The sequence below is a fragment of the Helianthus annuus genome, chromosome 11, assembly GCF_002127325.2.
Source record: "Helianthus annuus cultivar XRQ/B chromosome 11, HanXRQr2.0-SUNRISE, whole genome shotgun sequence".
Classification (NCBI taxonomy): domain Eukaryota; kingdom Viridiplantae; phylum Streptophyta; class Magnoliopsida; order Asterales; family Asteraceae; genus Helianthus; species Helianthus annuus.
The window spans coordinates 132,704,221-132,718,918 of NC_035443.2; the positions used below are offsets into that span (position 1 = coordinate 132,704,221).

The 14,698-nt window shown below is 38.8% G+C and overlaps 1 protein-coding gene and 1 long non-coding RNA gene across 3 annotated transcripts; both read left to right on the plus strand.

Annotated features, from left to right (window-relative positions):
* The first annotated feature begins 5,458 nt into the window (after window positions 1-5,458).
* Window positions 5,459-7,160, plus strand: LOC110870715. Its single transcript, XR_002553195.1, has 3 exons — window positions 5,459-5,705; window positions 6,654-6,793; window positions 6,972-7,160. It is a non-coding gene; the product is annotated as an uncharacterized LOC110870715 (long non-coding RNA).
* Window positions 7,161-7,858: 698 nt separating this feature from the next.
* LOC110871629 (thymidine kinase a) lies at window positions 7,859-13,425 on the plus strand. Of its 2 annotated transcripts, XM_022120340.2 has the most exons (4): window positions 7,859-8,282; window positions 11,818-11,962; window positions 12,824-12,945; window positions 13,029-13,425. In XM_022120340.2, exons 1-4 carry the CDS (start codon window positions 7,978-7,980, stop codon window positions 13,276-13,278), a joined length of 822 nt encoding a protein of 273 aa, XP_021976032.1. In that variant the 5' UTR covers window positions 7,859-7,977; the 3' UTR covers window positions 13,279-13,425. The 2 variants fall into 2 exon arrangements, 1 of the variants encoding a protein (XP_021976032.1); XR_002553852.2 differs by lacking the exons at window positions 12,824-12,945; window positions 13,029-13,425 and adding an exon at window positions 9,448-10,863 and having other exon boundaries at window positions 7,860-8,282; window positions 11,818-11,953.
* Window positions 13,426-14,698: the final 1,273 nt, after the last annotated feature.

Sequence of the window (14,698 nt, forward strand, 5' to 3'; positions counted from 1 at the left end):
AAAAAAAAAATAAAATTTCAAAAACTTCGCCCGGCACGGGGCCGTGTCCGCTGGACACGGGGCCGTGTCGAGGCGACTGTCGGGATAAAACCCTCTTTTCCTATCAGTTACACCATTCCACACGCCCCGTTTCACCGAAAACTCTCTGGTTAGAGGCGATTTTCTGCGGATTTTCAACGTCACCACCGAATCTAACAACGTCAAGGTATGATTCTAACCTTCTTAGTAGTTAGATTAGTTACTTGCATGTAGTTAAAACATCAAAAATTGGGGAAAAATCTAGGGTTCTTCATGTTCATCCGGATCGAACTCAAAATTTTTGATGAAAATTGTTAGTAGTAGTTTAGACTAGAGTAGTAGAAAGTAACTAGACATGTATTGTTGATAGATTTGTCCGATTTCCAACTAAAAACCCAAACCCTCGTTCTTAACCCGAAAAACACGAAATTGAAAGGGTAAACGGTTTGTTTTGGGAAAAATGACACTTAGGGTTTCTTTTTCGGGGGAAACCGCTGCTATTAGGCTAAAAATTTTCAGGTTTTCGAAACCGGGACGAAAAATGAAATTTTTGTGTTACAGACGCCTGGACACGGGGCCGTGTCCGCTGAACACGGGGCCGTGTCCAGCTCACTGTTTGCAGTTTCACTCCGATTTTCCTTGTTTCGTACTAACTTTTGATGTATTCTTTTCAGATGTCTAAATTCACACGGTTTAACGCAAACAAACTGGACGCTAGGGCACGCTACGAGGTCCTACAAACAAGACCGGAAGAGTACCCAAGGCGGGCATGTACTGATTTGCTAACCATGGTGAACCAACTGGACCGCTTCAACAACATTGTGAGGGGTCCACTGCACGTCGCATTGACTGCCCGACTTCGGTCGGTCCATCAATGCACGATGGAGTTCTATAGCACCTTCATTTTCAACTCAAGATGCGAACCGTTTGACCACGAGGCGGTTGAATTTCGATGTGGAGGGACCACCGATAGAACCTCCATGGCGCAGTTTGGAGCCATCATAGGGCTATACAGAGATGAAGAAGCGGGGAATGAAGAGAATACCGGGGGATTACGAGACTTGGATGCAACTGAACGCCAAGCCGCATGGGCTCAAATAGGTGATGGAATCTACAACCCGAGCAGCACAAAAAGCACCAAACTGAGGGACCCGTTATACCGCTACATCCACAGGCTCCTCACGTACTCGCTGAACCAACGCCATGACAGTAGTGGCGTTGTTGGGTTGAAAGATTTGGTTTTCCTTCACTGCATCCACAACCAGAAGCCCCTCGATGTTCCTTACTTCCTACTGCGAAACATGCACTTGAACCGCCTTGCCTCTGCTCCTACACCAATCTTCTTCGGGGGATGGGTGTACCGTCTTTTCAAGCACTTCACGAATATCCCAAGGTCCTTCGAAAGGAGTCCATGGTCGGGACGGGTCGATTATCATATTTGCCGAGCCATGAACTTGCTTTATGAAGCGGAGGACGGGACGGTGAGCTTTCAGAGGACGCAAGGCTACGCATGGAACCCGCAGGAGGCTCTAGTTCTTCATGCACCACCTCCACATTTTCAATACCCACCCCAAGGCGATCCGGGTCAATCCTCCTCTCAAGGAGCCGGTTTTCCTAATTTTCAAAGTTTACACGATCTTTTGCAGGAAAACCTTATGTGCACCAGGAACACCTACAACCTCGCCAACAACACATACCACCGGGTTGGAGCTATCGAGCGCAGCGTCAACGATATACAAGATGATATCGGTAGCATCCGGGAGTACATGGCGAGGCAGGGGGCGGAGGTGATGGTAGTGATGAAGACATGGAGTAGGAGGCTGGGAGGAACAAGGGGCTGGCTGGTGATGAGCCCACAGGTTTGAATGCCCTTCTTATCTATCAAACAATTCATGGCATGCGTGCCATTTGTCGAACAATTTACTTTCCCGAACTACTTTTTATCTTTATTTTGTTTTTACTTTATGTTTGGATAATGCTTGACAATGGTAAATTAGGATGGCTTGTGCTTGGTTGATTGGTATTGAATGATTAAACAGGTGCAATGCAAGGGTTCGAGTGCTAGACATTAGCACTTGCAGCCCTAGGATGGAGAAAACCGGGAGAAAACCTTATTTTTCAGGCTAACAGACCGTCCACACGGGGACGTGTCCAGTCGACACGCCCCCGTGTCCATCTCCCACTTCTGCTGTTTGGCTACTGACCTGCAATTCTTTGCCCGACACGTGGCCGTGTTCATCCAACACGCCCCCGTGTTCAACCTCTGTAAGTTTTCGTTACTGGCAGTTCACCACGGGGCCGTGTCCAACGGACACGGGGCCGTGTCCAGACTGCCAGTAACACAACCCTTTGTTTTTAACACACTTTTATACATTCTAATCAACCAAAAACTTTATTTTTGGACACATTGAGGACAATGTGTAATTTAAGTGTGGGGGGGATGCTAAAACCTTGAAATTTTGCAAAATCCTAAACACAAGCCTTACACAAAACTCTATTGGAACCGCTAAACACCCCAAATTTTTTCAAAAACATTTTCACATTTTTTTTATTTACTTGTCTTAGTTTAAGTTGGGAATAACAAGTTCTAAAAAGGTTATATTTTTACAAGTTTACAACCGATAGCGTCGTGATAAAAAGAACTAACATAAGAAAATTATGAAACGGTATAACAAGTCTAGTTAAAAATTCGATTATATATGCTTGGTCACATTAAAAACCCATTCCCACAAAAGTGAGTTTTGAGCCTTTATTGAGCATAAAAAAATACACATATTTAGATTAAATGCTCATTTTTCGTTTCTTGTGTGAATAGCCGCTCGGTTTTTACAGATCTAGAACTTGCCACGACGATACATTCCCGGTCCTTACCAACTTAAACCCAAGTAAGTAAATGATGGAGGCATTAGGACTAACTATTTTTCTTTCAAAACCATTATTTTTCATTTTTACCTACCCAAAATCCTCCTAGAAAACCCCTTTGAGCCTAAACCTTTCATTTCATTACCCCAAAAAACCCCTTTTTACCCACCAAAAACCTTTTTCATTTTTTTTTCACCTTTTATTTTAGTAACAAGCTCGGTTTTTCGTCAACTTGCCCTTTCATGTGACATCAAAATATATATATATATATATATATATATATATATATATATATATATATATGAAGTCAAAAACAAACAAAAGCTACAAAAGCTTGTTTGGAGAAATACTTCAAAAATAATAAGTCACTAAAAACAAGGTATTTTACGAAAACCGACACTTGCTGCGATTTTCGCCCTTTTTACTAACCACTAACCAACCACCCACCTTTAAACCCAAGCCTTCACCCCAAAAGTCCTCTTGATATTTACAAAGGTAAAAAGTTAAAAAGGAGGAGGATTGATTGCTTGGCAAGCCTATGGAAGACGTAAGTCCCGTGCCGCTCTCGAGTGATTCACTAAAATATACACCTTCGGCCGAGTGTTGAGTGATCTCCCGTGAGGTATGTGAACTTGTATATAAATGGAATTTTATAAGGCATGTTATGCCCGATTAAGTAATTTGTCTTATGAAACGTTCAAAAATAAATCATGACGAATAGGACTGTAAATAAATAAAAATAAAACCTATAAAAACCTTGGATTCCCGACACTCTAGGACAAGCTAAAAAACTTCTCTTCTACCTATTCCATTTGGGAGTGTAAGCCACATTTAAAGAGTTTTGCTTGAGGACAAGCAAAAGTTCAAGTGTGGGGGTATTTGATGTGTGTAAAATGCAACATATAAAACACATCAATTAAGGCATAAAACTAACCCTTTTTAAGTACTAATGTTGGAAAAAGAGTGTTTTTGTCTTCCTTTTGTATTTTCAGGATGAAATGAGCTCAAAATCACAAAAGAAGCAAAAAGACTACTAATTCTACCAAAAATACAAGAAAAGGAACAAAAGTGGACTGCCCGGACCCTCAACGGCACCTCCCAAGGCAAAGAGAAAGAAACAGAGTCTGAACACGCCCCGTGTCCAGCGAACACGGGGGCGTGCCCAGGAAGCAGCAGAAAAGACAAACCAGTAGAAGCTTCCATTGCTCACCACGGGGCCGTGTCCAGCGAGCACGGGGGCGTGGTGAAAGTACAGCAGGCGCATTAATTGTAATTCGCAATTACAATTAATGAAGAGAGAGAATGTCAGACGGGCACGGGGCCGTGTCCAGCGGACACGGGGCCGTGTCCAGCGTTCTGTTCAGCCTATAAATAGAGGAGCTTGGTTTCATTCTCTCTCATCCCTTGGCACACCACCTCTCTCACACTTCATCCACCACCCACCACCACCATAACACCATCATCCACCACCATCATCCATTGTCCATCATAGAGTGTGTGAGTCGTCTCGGGATCCAAGATTGATCGTAAGAGTTCTTGACAATCAAGGCCATGTTTGCCTAAGTCTCTTACATCACTTGGTGAAGACAAGTGTTTAGTATAATACTTTTTATTTTTAATCTTTTGCACTTTTTATTTGGTTTTGTATTAATGACTTTAATAACTAGTTACTTATGTTGAAGGTGATCTTTCCTTATCGTTTGTCCGTGGTGTCTTGGCATTATTTTACTGTCTATATAAAATAAAAGATTTTCACCATTCATATCTCCACGGTCTATATGGAGGTATGTTGGCTACCTGGTCGGGGGTTAAGGGAACGGTTTGGTAAAGGTCTTGCCCTTGTTCAGCGTTTAGAGGTCCTGCTTGGGACCTGGGTCAAATTTAGTAGGATCTCCTTCAATGCCCATAGGTATTGGATGGCGGGGATCCAAACTCTTTGACCCCCTCATAAGTTAACTACTATTAATACTATAACCCGGCTATTTAGGACTGTATCCCTGCTGACTCAGACTACTTAGCCGAGGGTAACGTCACCGCCAAAAGCGGGGCCTACCACAATTTGCATTAATAACTTAATTCATTATCTTTCAATAATCCGACCCTTTAGGATTGTATCCTTGCTGACTCAAACTACTGGGTTGAGGGTAACGTCGCCTTCAAAAGAGGGGCCTACTACAATAACTAAGATAATCTCTTAAACAAGTGCAAAAGTGCGAAAATAATCAAAGGTTATACTAATACACGTGTCGGATCCAAGTGATTCATCTTGTCTATCTGTTTTTATTTTATTTTATTTTTCAGCATTTAGTTAGTTTTTACTTTTCTTAGTTTAAAACATTTTCTAACCTTTTTGATTTGATTAGACGTTGAGGATAAACCGGTATTAAAAGCTCTTGTGTCCTTGGACGGCCTCGGTATCTTACCAACACTATACTACGTCCACGATGGGTGCACTTGCCCATATGTGTGTTTAGTGTTAGTAAATATCGTGTTTTATAAATTTAAAACTTGGCTAAAACTGTAAAAAGGGCTTAAATACTCATCTAAATTATATACACGCTAGCACGCATCACTCTTCTATCCTCTTCTTCTCTCCTCTTTCAAAACAAATCTCTTAACCCTAGCATTAGCCGAAACATCGATCTCCACCTCCATCGCCGTCGATCTCCATCTTCATCTCCGACACATCGATCTCCACCTCCATCCAGCTGACACATCGATCTCCACCTCCATTGCCGTCGATCTCCATCTTCATCACCGACGAAGCCCTTACATCCATCGATCTCCATCTTCATCTCCGACGAAGCCCTCATCTGCACCTTCAGGTACGTGATGAGATCCAATTGCATTATCAGATTGTGCATAAAATTAGTGATTTTTAATCATTGGTTTGATGTTATTCACTCTGTTTGATACTACTTTCTTACTTGATTCGTTGTTGATATCCCTAATGATGATTGATGTCTTGTTCAGTAGGTGGTATTTTATTATGATATACAAGTAATGTTAAGAGTTGTTAGATTACTCTAGTGGTATTTTATTATGATAGACAGGTAATATAAAAGATAAACTTTATTTTTATAATATGATTTGTTTTTATATATGTTGAAATGGGAGAAGGGGTGGGGTTTGGGTCTGATAATGATGTATTAAAGAAGATGATAAACTGGTGGATGTTATATAAAACTTAAAACAATGTAAATAGCTTATACAAGAATGCAAGATTGTAAAGTGGTTACCTTGTTGTGGTTATGATCAAGTCTCTCGGGGGTCACTTGTTCGATAACCGGGTCACTCATTTTTGGTTTAGTTTCCTTTCGTCATTTAATACCAGACTTCCAGTGTTGGTTTATTAGGATTTATGTGGAAATTGGATGTTTGATGCTAGAGAAAGAAAATAGGATTTACATATATATATATATATGCATGTGCTGACTTACATGACTCTACGATATGTTTTCAATAAGATATATAGGTCCTTTTTAAAGTGAGCTCAATCCTTGATCTAAGATGCTTGTTGAGCTTTTTATTTGCTAAAAATTGAACATAGATGTGGTTAGGGAACCAATGACACACATTCTTGTTTTCTGATTTTAGTTTAGTTATTATTTCATATCCAAATCTATTTAGTTATTTTTTCTAGTTTAATTATGTTCATTTGTTTGCTTATTTTTTCTACGACTTTTCAGACATGAAGAATCTCCTTAGTATTCATTGGCCCAAGCTCAAATCATTGAATTTTATATTTAATTTGTGTAAATTTTTGAGTTTAGGTAATTCAAGATGGGTTCATGCAATGGGATGGAGTGGTCAGAAACGGTTTGGTGTAGCTCCTGGTGTTCCTTTTTAAGTTGATGGTTCTGAAGCTGGCTTGTTCAAAACTCATGGCCCACTACTTTCAACTTCCAGTTTGGTAAGAACTCGTATAAGCTTAGTTGCAGATTATGATAGCTACATTACAATGTTAAAAAGCACTGTTAACTTTCAAAAAAAAATGTTAAAAGTGTAAAGTAAGTTGTGAGAAATATGTTTTGGGAAGTACTGGATTTTGACTGATGGATGTCAAAGTTTGACATTAGCATATGTAACAGGTTTATGATGCTAGGCATATGCTTCCTATGGATCAACCAAAGGCAGCTCTAAGCATGTTAAAGAGGTGGACAAGGGGATCACTTTCTAAAAATGGAGCTGAGGCCGAATCCGTTGTTTCTTCCATGTGATGTCTATAGCCAGAATGGTGGTGCGTTTAAGTTCTAAAGACTTTTAACCAAGTTGAACAATAAGAGCATCGCTGGCTAACATATTGGATGGTTTCATGCTCCGTGGAATGCAAAGCATAGATTCAATGATTTAAAAAATGTTATTGTCTTTTTATGAATATTATTTCAGTATTGTATAACTATTATTTATGTTTGAATGTTAAAAAACTCTTTTAAGTTGAATGAAATCAGTTTATTTATATTTCAGTTTATTTCAGAAGATTGCAGAAGTTAAAAAACAAACAGTCTTCTTCTTGCAGAATGCAGAGGTTTGGTCCACCTCTTCAGCTGCAGATGTCTGCAGATGTGGTCCGCAGACTGCAGACGTTTTACCTCTGAAAAAACAAACAACACCTTAATTTGAGGAATTTGAGCTGATTTCACTTTTGGATCAAAATGATAACAAAACTGAAACACAGAGACCCAAATACAAAACGTTTCGGTGTATACTCACCGAATGTTTGAGTATGATTGATTGAGTTTAATGGTGGGTCCCAACCCCTTTCAACCAATCACAAATTTTTTTTTAAATTCTTTATCACTCTCAAGGTGTTTGAACCATACCTAGTGATTGAGTGCAAAATGAGGAGTGGAATAGGGACTTGACATAACATAATATTATTGGTTAGAGAATAACTCAAACACACTAAAGTGATTAAACCATACCCTCCACCCTAAGATTTGAAGTAAAGTGTTAAAAGTGTCCAAAAATATAGTTTACTGTTTTCTTTTTTTTTTTTTTTTCAAAACTCCCTTTCGCCAAAATCCCCAAAACCCTATAAACCCTAATTTGCATCTTCATTCTCCATCTTCACTCTGCATCCTCTAACCTAACCTAATGATGAAATCACTAATCTTTTCAACACGATCACCCTCAATCTTATCCCCAAATCTTGTATTTAATCCCTATAACTCGTTATCCTCCGTTTACAATTTCGTATCTGTTAAAAACCCTAATTTCCTCCGTGGATTACGCTCTCGTAGACCATCTGCATCTTCGTTTTGTTGCTATTCTTCAAGCACAGATGTGAAGGGCCGGTGTTACCAACCGGAGGGTGAAGTTCACGTGATTGTGGGGCCTATGTTTGCCGGAAAAACCACTACTTTGCTGAGACGGATTAAGTCTGAAAGCTCCAATGGCAGGTTTGTAAAGTTACTGAATTTATTTATTTATTTGTTTACTTTGGATTGTGGTTAGCTCGAAAAAAAGCTTGCGTTTTGCAGAGGCGCAGCTTTCAAGGTGCCGGGGGCGCCCGACCCCGAACTTTTCCCGAACTTTTCGCTCAGTGGTGTTATCTATGTACGTTTCATATAGAATTTTTAGGTATATATGTTTTCGACCCCCGGTTTTATAAATTTTTTTTACTTATATAGAATTTTTAGGTCCGGTGACTTCCGACCCCCGGTGGAAATTTTCAAGCTTCGCCGTTTGTAAACAAGCCAAGATTGATTGTAATATGCATATATATAAGAATTTAAAGGTGTAACATGAATTGTAATACATACAATGTGTGGGTTTAAAATATTTCTTTTTGTACAAAATAAACACTTCTCGAGCTCAGTTCAACATTTCAGTTCGTTAAGATAAGGCCATCCGTAGTCATAAAGCCCCTTTGTGGCGACACGTGTCGTGCCACGTCACACAGGGGCTTTATGGGGTGTTATATCACTAGAGCCCGTAGTCATAAAGCCCCTACCCGTCATTACCTAATTATTAATTTTCATTTTTATTAATTAATTAAAAAAACACTAACTATTTTTTGATTGGTCAAACTTTTGAAAATCCCCTCCATCACGCCGCGAAGGAGATGGCGCTGCCCCCCTTTTTTGGCCCCATAAAGCCCTTCGTCGTGGTGTTCCTGGCGCCATTGGGGCTTTATAGGCACACATGGCGCCCCACTACACACAACCTAAGCAAGCCGAGCCCTTTTCTAGTTTTCTCACCTACTGTTATCCATAGATCCGTACAAGTCAAAACCGCATGCTTGTTAATGATTGGTTGTCTACATAAACAGTTTATATCTGTGCAGTTTGTGTGGATATTATGCACTGTGTGTAAAAGATTATTGTACCATGATTGATAGGCAGCTTTGTGAATTGTGATATTAAGTGTTGTTAGTGTTAAAGTGTTTTACATGCCCATACAGAAACTCGTGAGGCTACACATTCAACATGTGTGTCTGAGACCAAAGTTCTAGCCCTTCTCTCAGTCTCCATATATATAATCTGTTTTATGAAGATGCATATAAAAATTACTTCATGCTATCTGTTCCAATAGTTGAATCCAATTATAGTAAGGTATTCCCAGATTTCAGGCTAGGGTCCCGAATGTTGTCGTTAGCACGGATGCGACATTGAAGAACCTATGTTTTTCCGGAAGACTGATCGACGCAATTCGATTACTATGTCAAACCGGACGCCAGGTGGGCCCAGAGACGTATTCTCTTCTTTTGCAAGATTGCATATTCAAAAAAAATTATCATCTCGGCCGAAGAATTCATTCACAAATGGTCACGACTGGGTTCGTTCCCAACACGTATTTGAACATCAAGCTGTTAATATTGTACGCAAAGTCCGGAGATCTGGTTACCGCTCATATTATTTTCGATACATTAATCACGCCCAACGTGATTTCGTGGAACGCGATGATTGCGGGATACGTGCAAAAGGGTCTCCAAGAAACGGGATTAAATCTTTACGATGAAATGAGACGAAGCGGTTTAACGCCCGACCAGTTCACTTTCGCGTCGGTTTTCAGGGCGTGTGCCACTCTGGCGATGTTAGAGAAGGGTAAACAAGCACATGCGGTTTTGATTAAAAACCATATATGCGGTAACGTTGTTGTGAATAGTGCGCTTATTGATATGTATTTCAAATGTAGCTGTGCGTATGACGGGCATCGAGTATTTAATAAGTCATCCGATAAAAATGTCATTACATGGACTTCTTTAATATCCGGATATGGTCAGCATGGGAGAGTCAAAGAGGTATTGGAATGTTTCGATAGGATGATAGACGAAGGATTTAGACCGAACAATGTTACGTTTCTTGCGGTTCTTTCCGCTTGTAGTCACGGAGGTTTGGTTAACGAGGGCCGGGATTACTTTCATTCAATGAAAAACGATTACGGGATTCAGCCCGGAGAAAAACATTACGCAGCAATGGTGGACATTCTAGGACGTTCGGGAAAGTTAGACGAAGCTTACGAGTTTGTGAAAAACGCACCGTGTAAACGACATCCGGTGATATGGGGCGCGCTTCTTCAGGCATGTAAGGTTTACGGAAACATGGAAATGATGAAAATTGCTGCGAAAAATTACTTTGAACTGGAAACGGATAATGTTGGTAAGTATGTCGTTTTATCGAATGCGTTTGCAACTTTTGATCAGTGGAGTAACGTTGCGGAGATTAGAAGCGGGTTAAAGGAACTCGGGATGAAAAAGGAGCCCGGTTATAGTATGATTGAGGTGCAAAAAAAGGTTCATTTTTTCTTTATGGGACACAACATGCATGAACAAACGCAACAAATATATGAGTTGATCAAGGATATGAATTGCGTTTTAAAAAACGCAGGCTATTTTCCGGATTTCATCTGTACTAGCGTTGATTAATGTATGAGGGACGTGCTCATCTTTAATGTGGGTATGATAAATGATGATGGATTTGATGTTAAAATGTAGTAGGTACGAGGTGGTATTACCAGAGAATTGATACCACATAAAAGGTTAGTACTAGAGGTGGTAAAATGGGTGAGTCGAGTGGATCGGGTGTAAGGTACTACGTTTCGGGTTTTGTGGCCTGGAACAATTTTAATTATTATTTTTAGAGTTAAATGCCATTTTAGTCCTTGTGGTTTGGGCCATTTTGCTAGTTTAGTCCAAAGGTTTCATTTTTCGCCTGTGGGTCCAAAAAGGTTTCACGGTCGCCATTTTATTCCACTTGGTTAACTTCAGCCATTTTTCTGTTAACGAGAAGGGCAATTCAGTCATTTTATATGTAATTCTGTTAACTAGAAGGGCAATTTAGCCATATAAAATGACAGAATTGCCCTTCTCGTTAACAGAAAAAATGGATGAAGTTAACCCAGTGGACTAAATGGCAACGGTGAAACCTTTTTGGACCCACATGCGAAAAATGAAACCTTTGGACTAAACTGGCAAAATGGCCCAAACCACAGGGACTAAAATGGCATTTAACTCTTATTTTTTTAAGTAAGTATTATGTCATATATGATTTCAATAGTTCTGTTGTTTTAGTAATAATCTAATTTATTGAATAAATTGATTGACATTGTCTGCACTAAAAACACATCGTTGTAAGCTAATATATTCTTTTCATTTTACACATTAGACTCTTTTGCAAGTAAAGGGGTCGAGATCGTCATCTCTAGTTACTAGTTAGTATAGTCTACTACAACTAGTGAGTTTTGGTCACTCTACATTTATTAAAGCTTCAGTTTCATGAGCTATTGCTTTTTGAATCGCATTACCGTTGGCAATTTCTTATAAGAAACATCAACTAAAATGCCATTTAGTCATGTTTGAATTTATTATTTGGTTTTCTTATGGTATTTAGCTAGATGTCTATTTGCGTTTATCTTTTGGTTTGGAATTTAGTGTGAAGAATTATTGACTTTTCTGGTGAATACGTTAATTATTCAGCATCTATTTTCACACAGAAATGTAGCTGTTATTAAATCCAGCAAGGATACAAGATATGCATTGGATTCCATTGTGACGCATGATGGAGAGAAGTTACCATGTTGGCCACTGACTGCTTTATCATCATTCAAAGAAAGAATCGGTCTTGAAGCGTATCATAAGGTAACTTCAATGCGAAACTTATTTTTTGAGTTTTGAATTTGGTAAATCGTAAAGACTGTAACCGAACGGACACGAACACGTGCATGTTTGTGTTCGTTCATTTAACTTTAACCGAACACGCACATATTATCAAACACGCTTTTATGTGCATGTTTGTTCATTAAAAAATGATCATGTTCGTGTTCGTTTATGTTTGTTTGTTTAAAACCTAAAAGAAGTAAAGAACAATTCACAAGCATAAACGAACATAAACAAGCAAACTTATACGAACGTAATTTTATAAACTTTAATGCAAATGAACATAATTGACCAAACACAAACGAACGTAGTTTTTTATATAAACCAGTGACTAATTACGATAAGTTCAATTCAAAAGCCCATTTTTATTACTAGGAAGCCTAATTATCAATTGGTTAATCTTTACATAAGTAGTTAGATCTCTAGTTTATTGTTTGTTTATATTTATATAAATATCACCACTTATGCAGTTATTAAAATTTAAACGAACATAACGAACATAAACGGACTTTCACGAACATAAATGAAGGAACAAAACAAGTGCTTGTGTTCGTTCGTTTACTTAAATGAGCAAAAAAGTTTATTAATGTTCGTTTGTTTATTTTAATAAACGAACTTCCCATCGAACAGTTCATGAACGTTCGGCTCGTTTACATGCCTAGCCATCTCTTATATATATATGTTGTGGGCCCCATTGCATGGCGGGAGAATAAAAACCGCAGTTCCCTTTTGGTTGATGGAAAATAGATAAAAAGTGTTTATTGTTTGTTTGTTTTTTAAAAAATGGAATGTAGTTTGTATAGTAATTTTTTCTTTCATTCGCCTGCTGTGCGCTGGTAATAGCTAGAGGTGATCGGAATCGATGAAGCTCAGTTTTTCGAAGACCTCTATGATTTCTGCATCAAGGCCGCTGACCATGATGGCAAAACCGTAATTGTTGCTGGTTTAGACGGTGACTATTTAAGGTAATGCTCAATAGTCTTCAATTTAGCGCAATATATAGTTATGATGTTATCTGATGATTGAATGTTTTATGTATGGTTTGCAGAAGGAGCTTTGGAGTGCTTGATATAATACCGATTGCAGACTCTATAACCAAGTTAAAGGCGAAATGTGAGCTGTGTGGAAAGCCCGCATCTTTTACGTTAAGGAAGACTGACGAAACCGAGAGAGAACTGGTTGCTGGTGCAGATGTATACATGCCGGTTTGTAGACATCACTATGCAAGTGGTCAAGTGGTGAAAGAGGCCGCAAGAACTGTTCTTCAAACACACACGGCTCAGTGTGGCTCGTTGTAGTAAGTGTTCGCATTCCGTTTTTAAGTGTTAGAACCATGGGATTGGGTTGAACAATTCGAACTGAGATTCCCACCCTTTGTAGGATATGTTACGTTATTCTGTAAGTAATGTGGTTTTGTTTAAAGTATGATTTCGTGGTGCTTTCTAGTCGGACATGAAGCATGATCTATCCTGGTCCCTTGCCCTAAAAGCATGACCGGTCTTGATTCTTGAAAGCCTGGTTTGGGCTTGAGCTTACAACTAGAGGTGTACAAAACTCGGTTTGGGCTCAAACCCGTTCGGGTTGTAAACCGATCCGGTTTTTATACCTTAGGCTCAAACCGATCCGGTTTTTTATACCTTAGGCTCAAACCATCTTCTCCCTCATGCCCGTCATCTTCACGCTTTTGCCTCTCAATGGTGTTATGCGCTTATCCTATGTTGGCTCCTATAACACATTCTGAAATTTCTTATAAAACTCTATAAAGCTAGTTAAAAAAACATTCTTTCTTTGTGAGTTTGAAATTATGTTTTAAGTGTTTGCTTGGTAAAGACAATAAAAGCATTTGCAATGTTAATGATAATGATGTGCCTAAACCGGCGACAACCGTGATGTCTAATTCATTGCAACTGTGAGTCAATATTGCTACAATGTGTGAACATTGGTGTTGTAATGATTCTCGATTACGTTAACACATCTTCTCCCTTAAAACGGTGTATCCAACACGTTATAGTTGGTGTGTTCAACTTATGTATATTTAATGGACGCAATCACTACTCATCTCAAACTCACGCATGTACACTTGTGGGTTTTATAGTTCGTTCTACACCTTTTATGATTTCGAGTCATTTTAGACTCAAATGCCCTAAATTCCACAAAAATTGTAGATTAGAAAACTATATATATATATATATATATATATATATATATATATATATAGAATAAGTATAATGTACAAAAAGCCTAAACGTACGTTAACGTACGCGACAAGATTACAACGTGCGTGATTAACATACAACGTGCGTGATTTGTATAATAAAGGCCCCCATGCGTGATTAATTAGGGTTCCATGCGTGATTTGTGCCTTCCATGCGTGATTATCAAAAAAAAACTGTTCCATGCGTGATTACTTACCTGATCGAACGGTTACACCCTTCGCGTATGTTAATGTACGATAAGGTGTTTTGTATGATAACCTTTCCCTATATATATATATATATATATTTTTTATGACAACTATAAGTTTGCGTAATTGAACTAAATTCCAAAAAGGTAGACCTAGAAAAATTCTAAATACTACAGATCAAATACACCCAAAACAAGATGAAAACCAAAGAAAAAAATAAGAAACATATTGAATTAAAAGTCACATTGAAGAAATTATTTTGAATTCTATTCTAATACTCATGAAATTCGTAAGACAAGAGAGCTCGTAGGTAT

Excerpts from the sequence above, each read along its gene's own strand:
- LOC110871629 (XM_022120340.2), top strand. The coding sequence starts at position 7,978 with ATGATGAAATCACTAATCTTTTCAACACGATCACCCTCAATCTTATCC. Across the intron at positions 8,283-11,817 it reads TCTGAAAGCTCCAATGGCAG|AAATGTAGCTGTTATTAAAT; the intron begins GTTTGTAAAGTT and ends ATTTTCACACAG. Across the intron at positions 12,946-13,028 it reads TTAGACGGTGACTATTTAAG|AAGGAGCTTTGGAGTGCTTG; the intron begins GTAATGCTCAAT and ends TATGGTTTGCAG.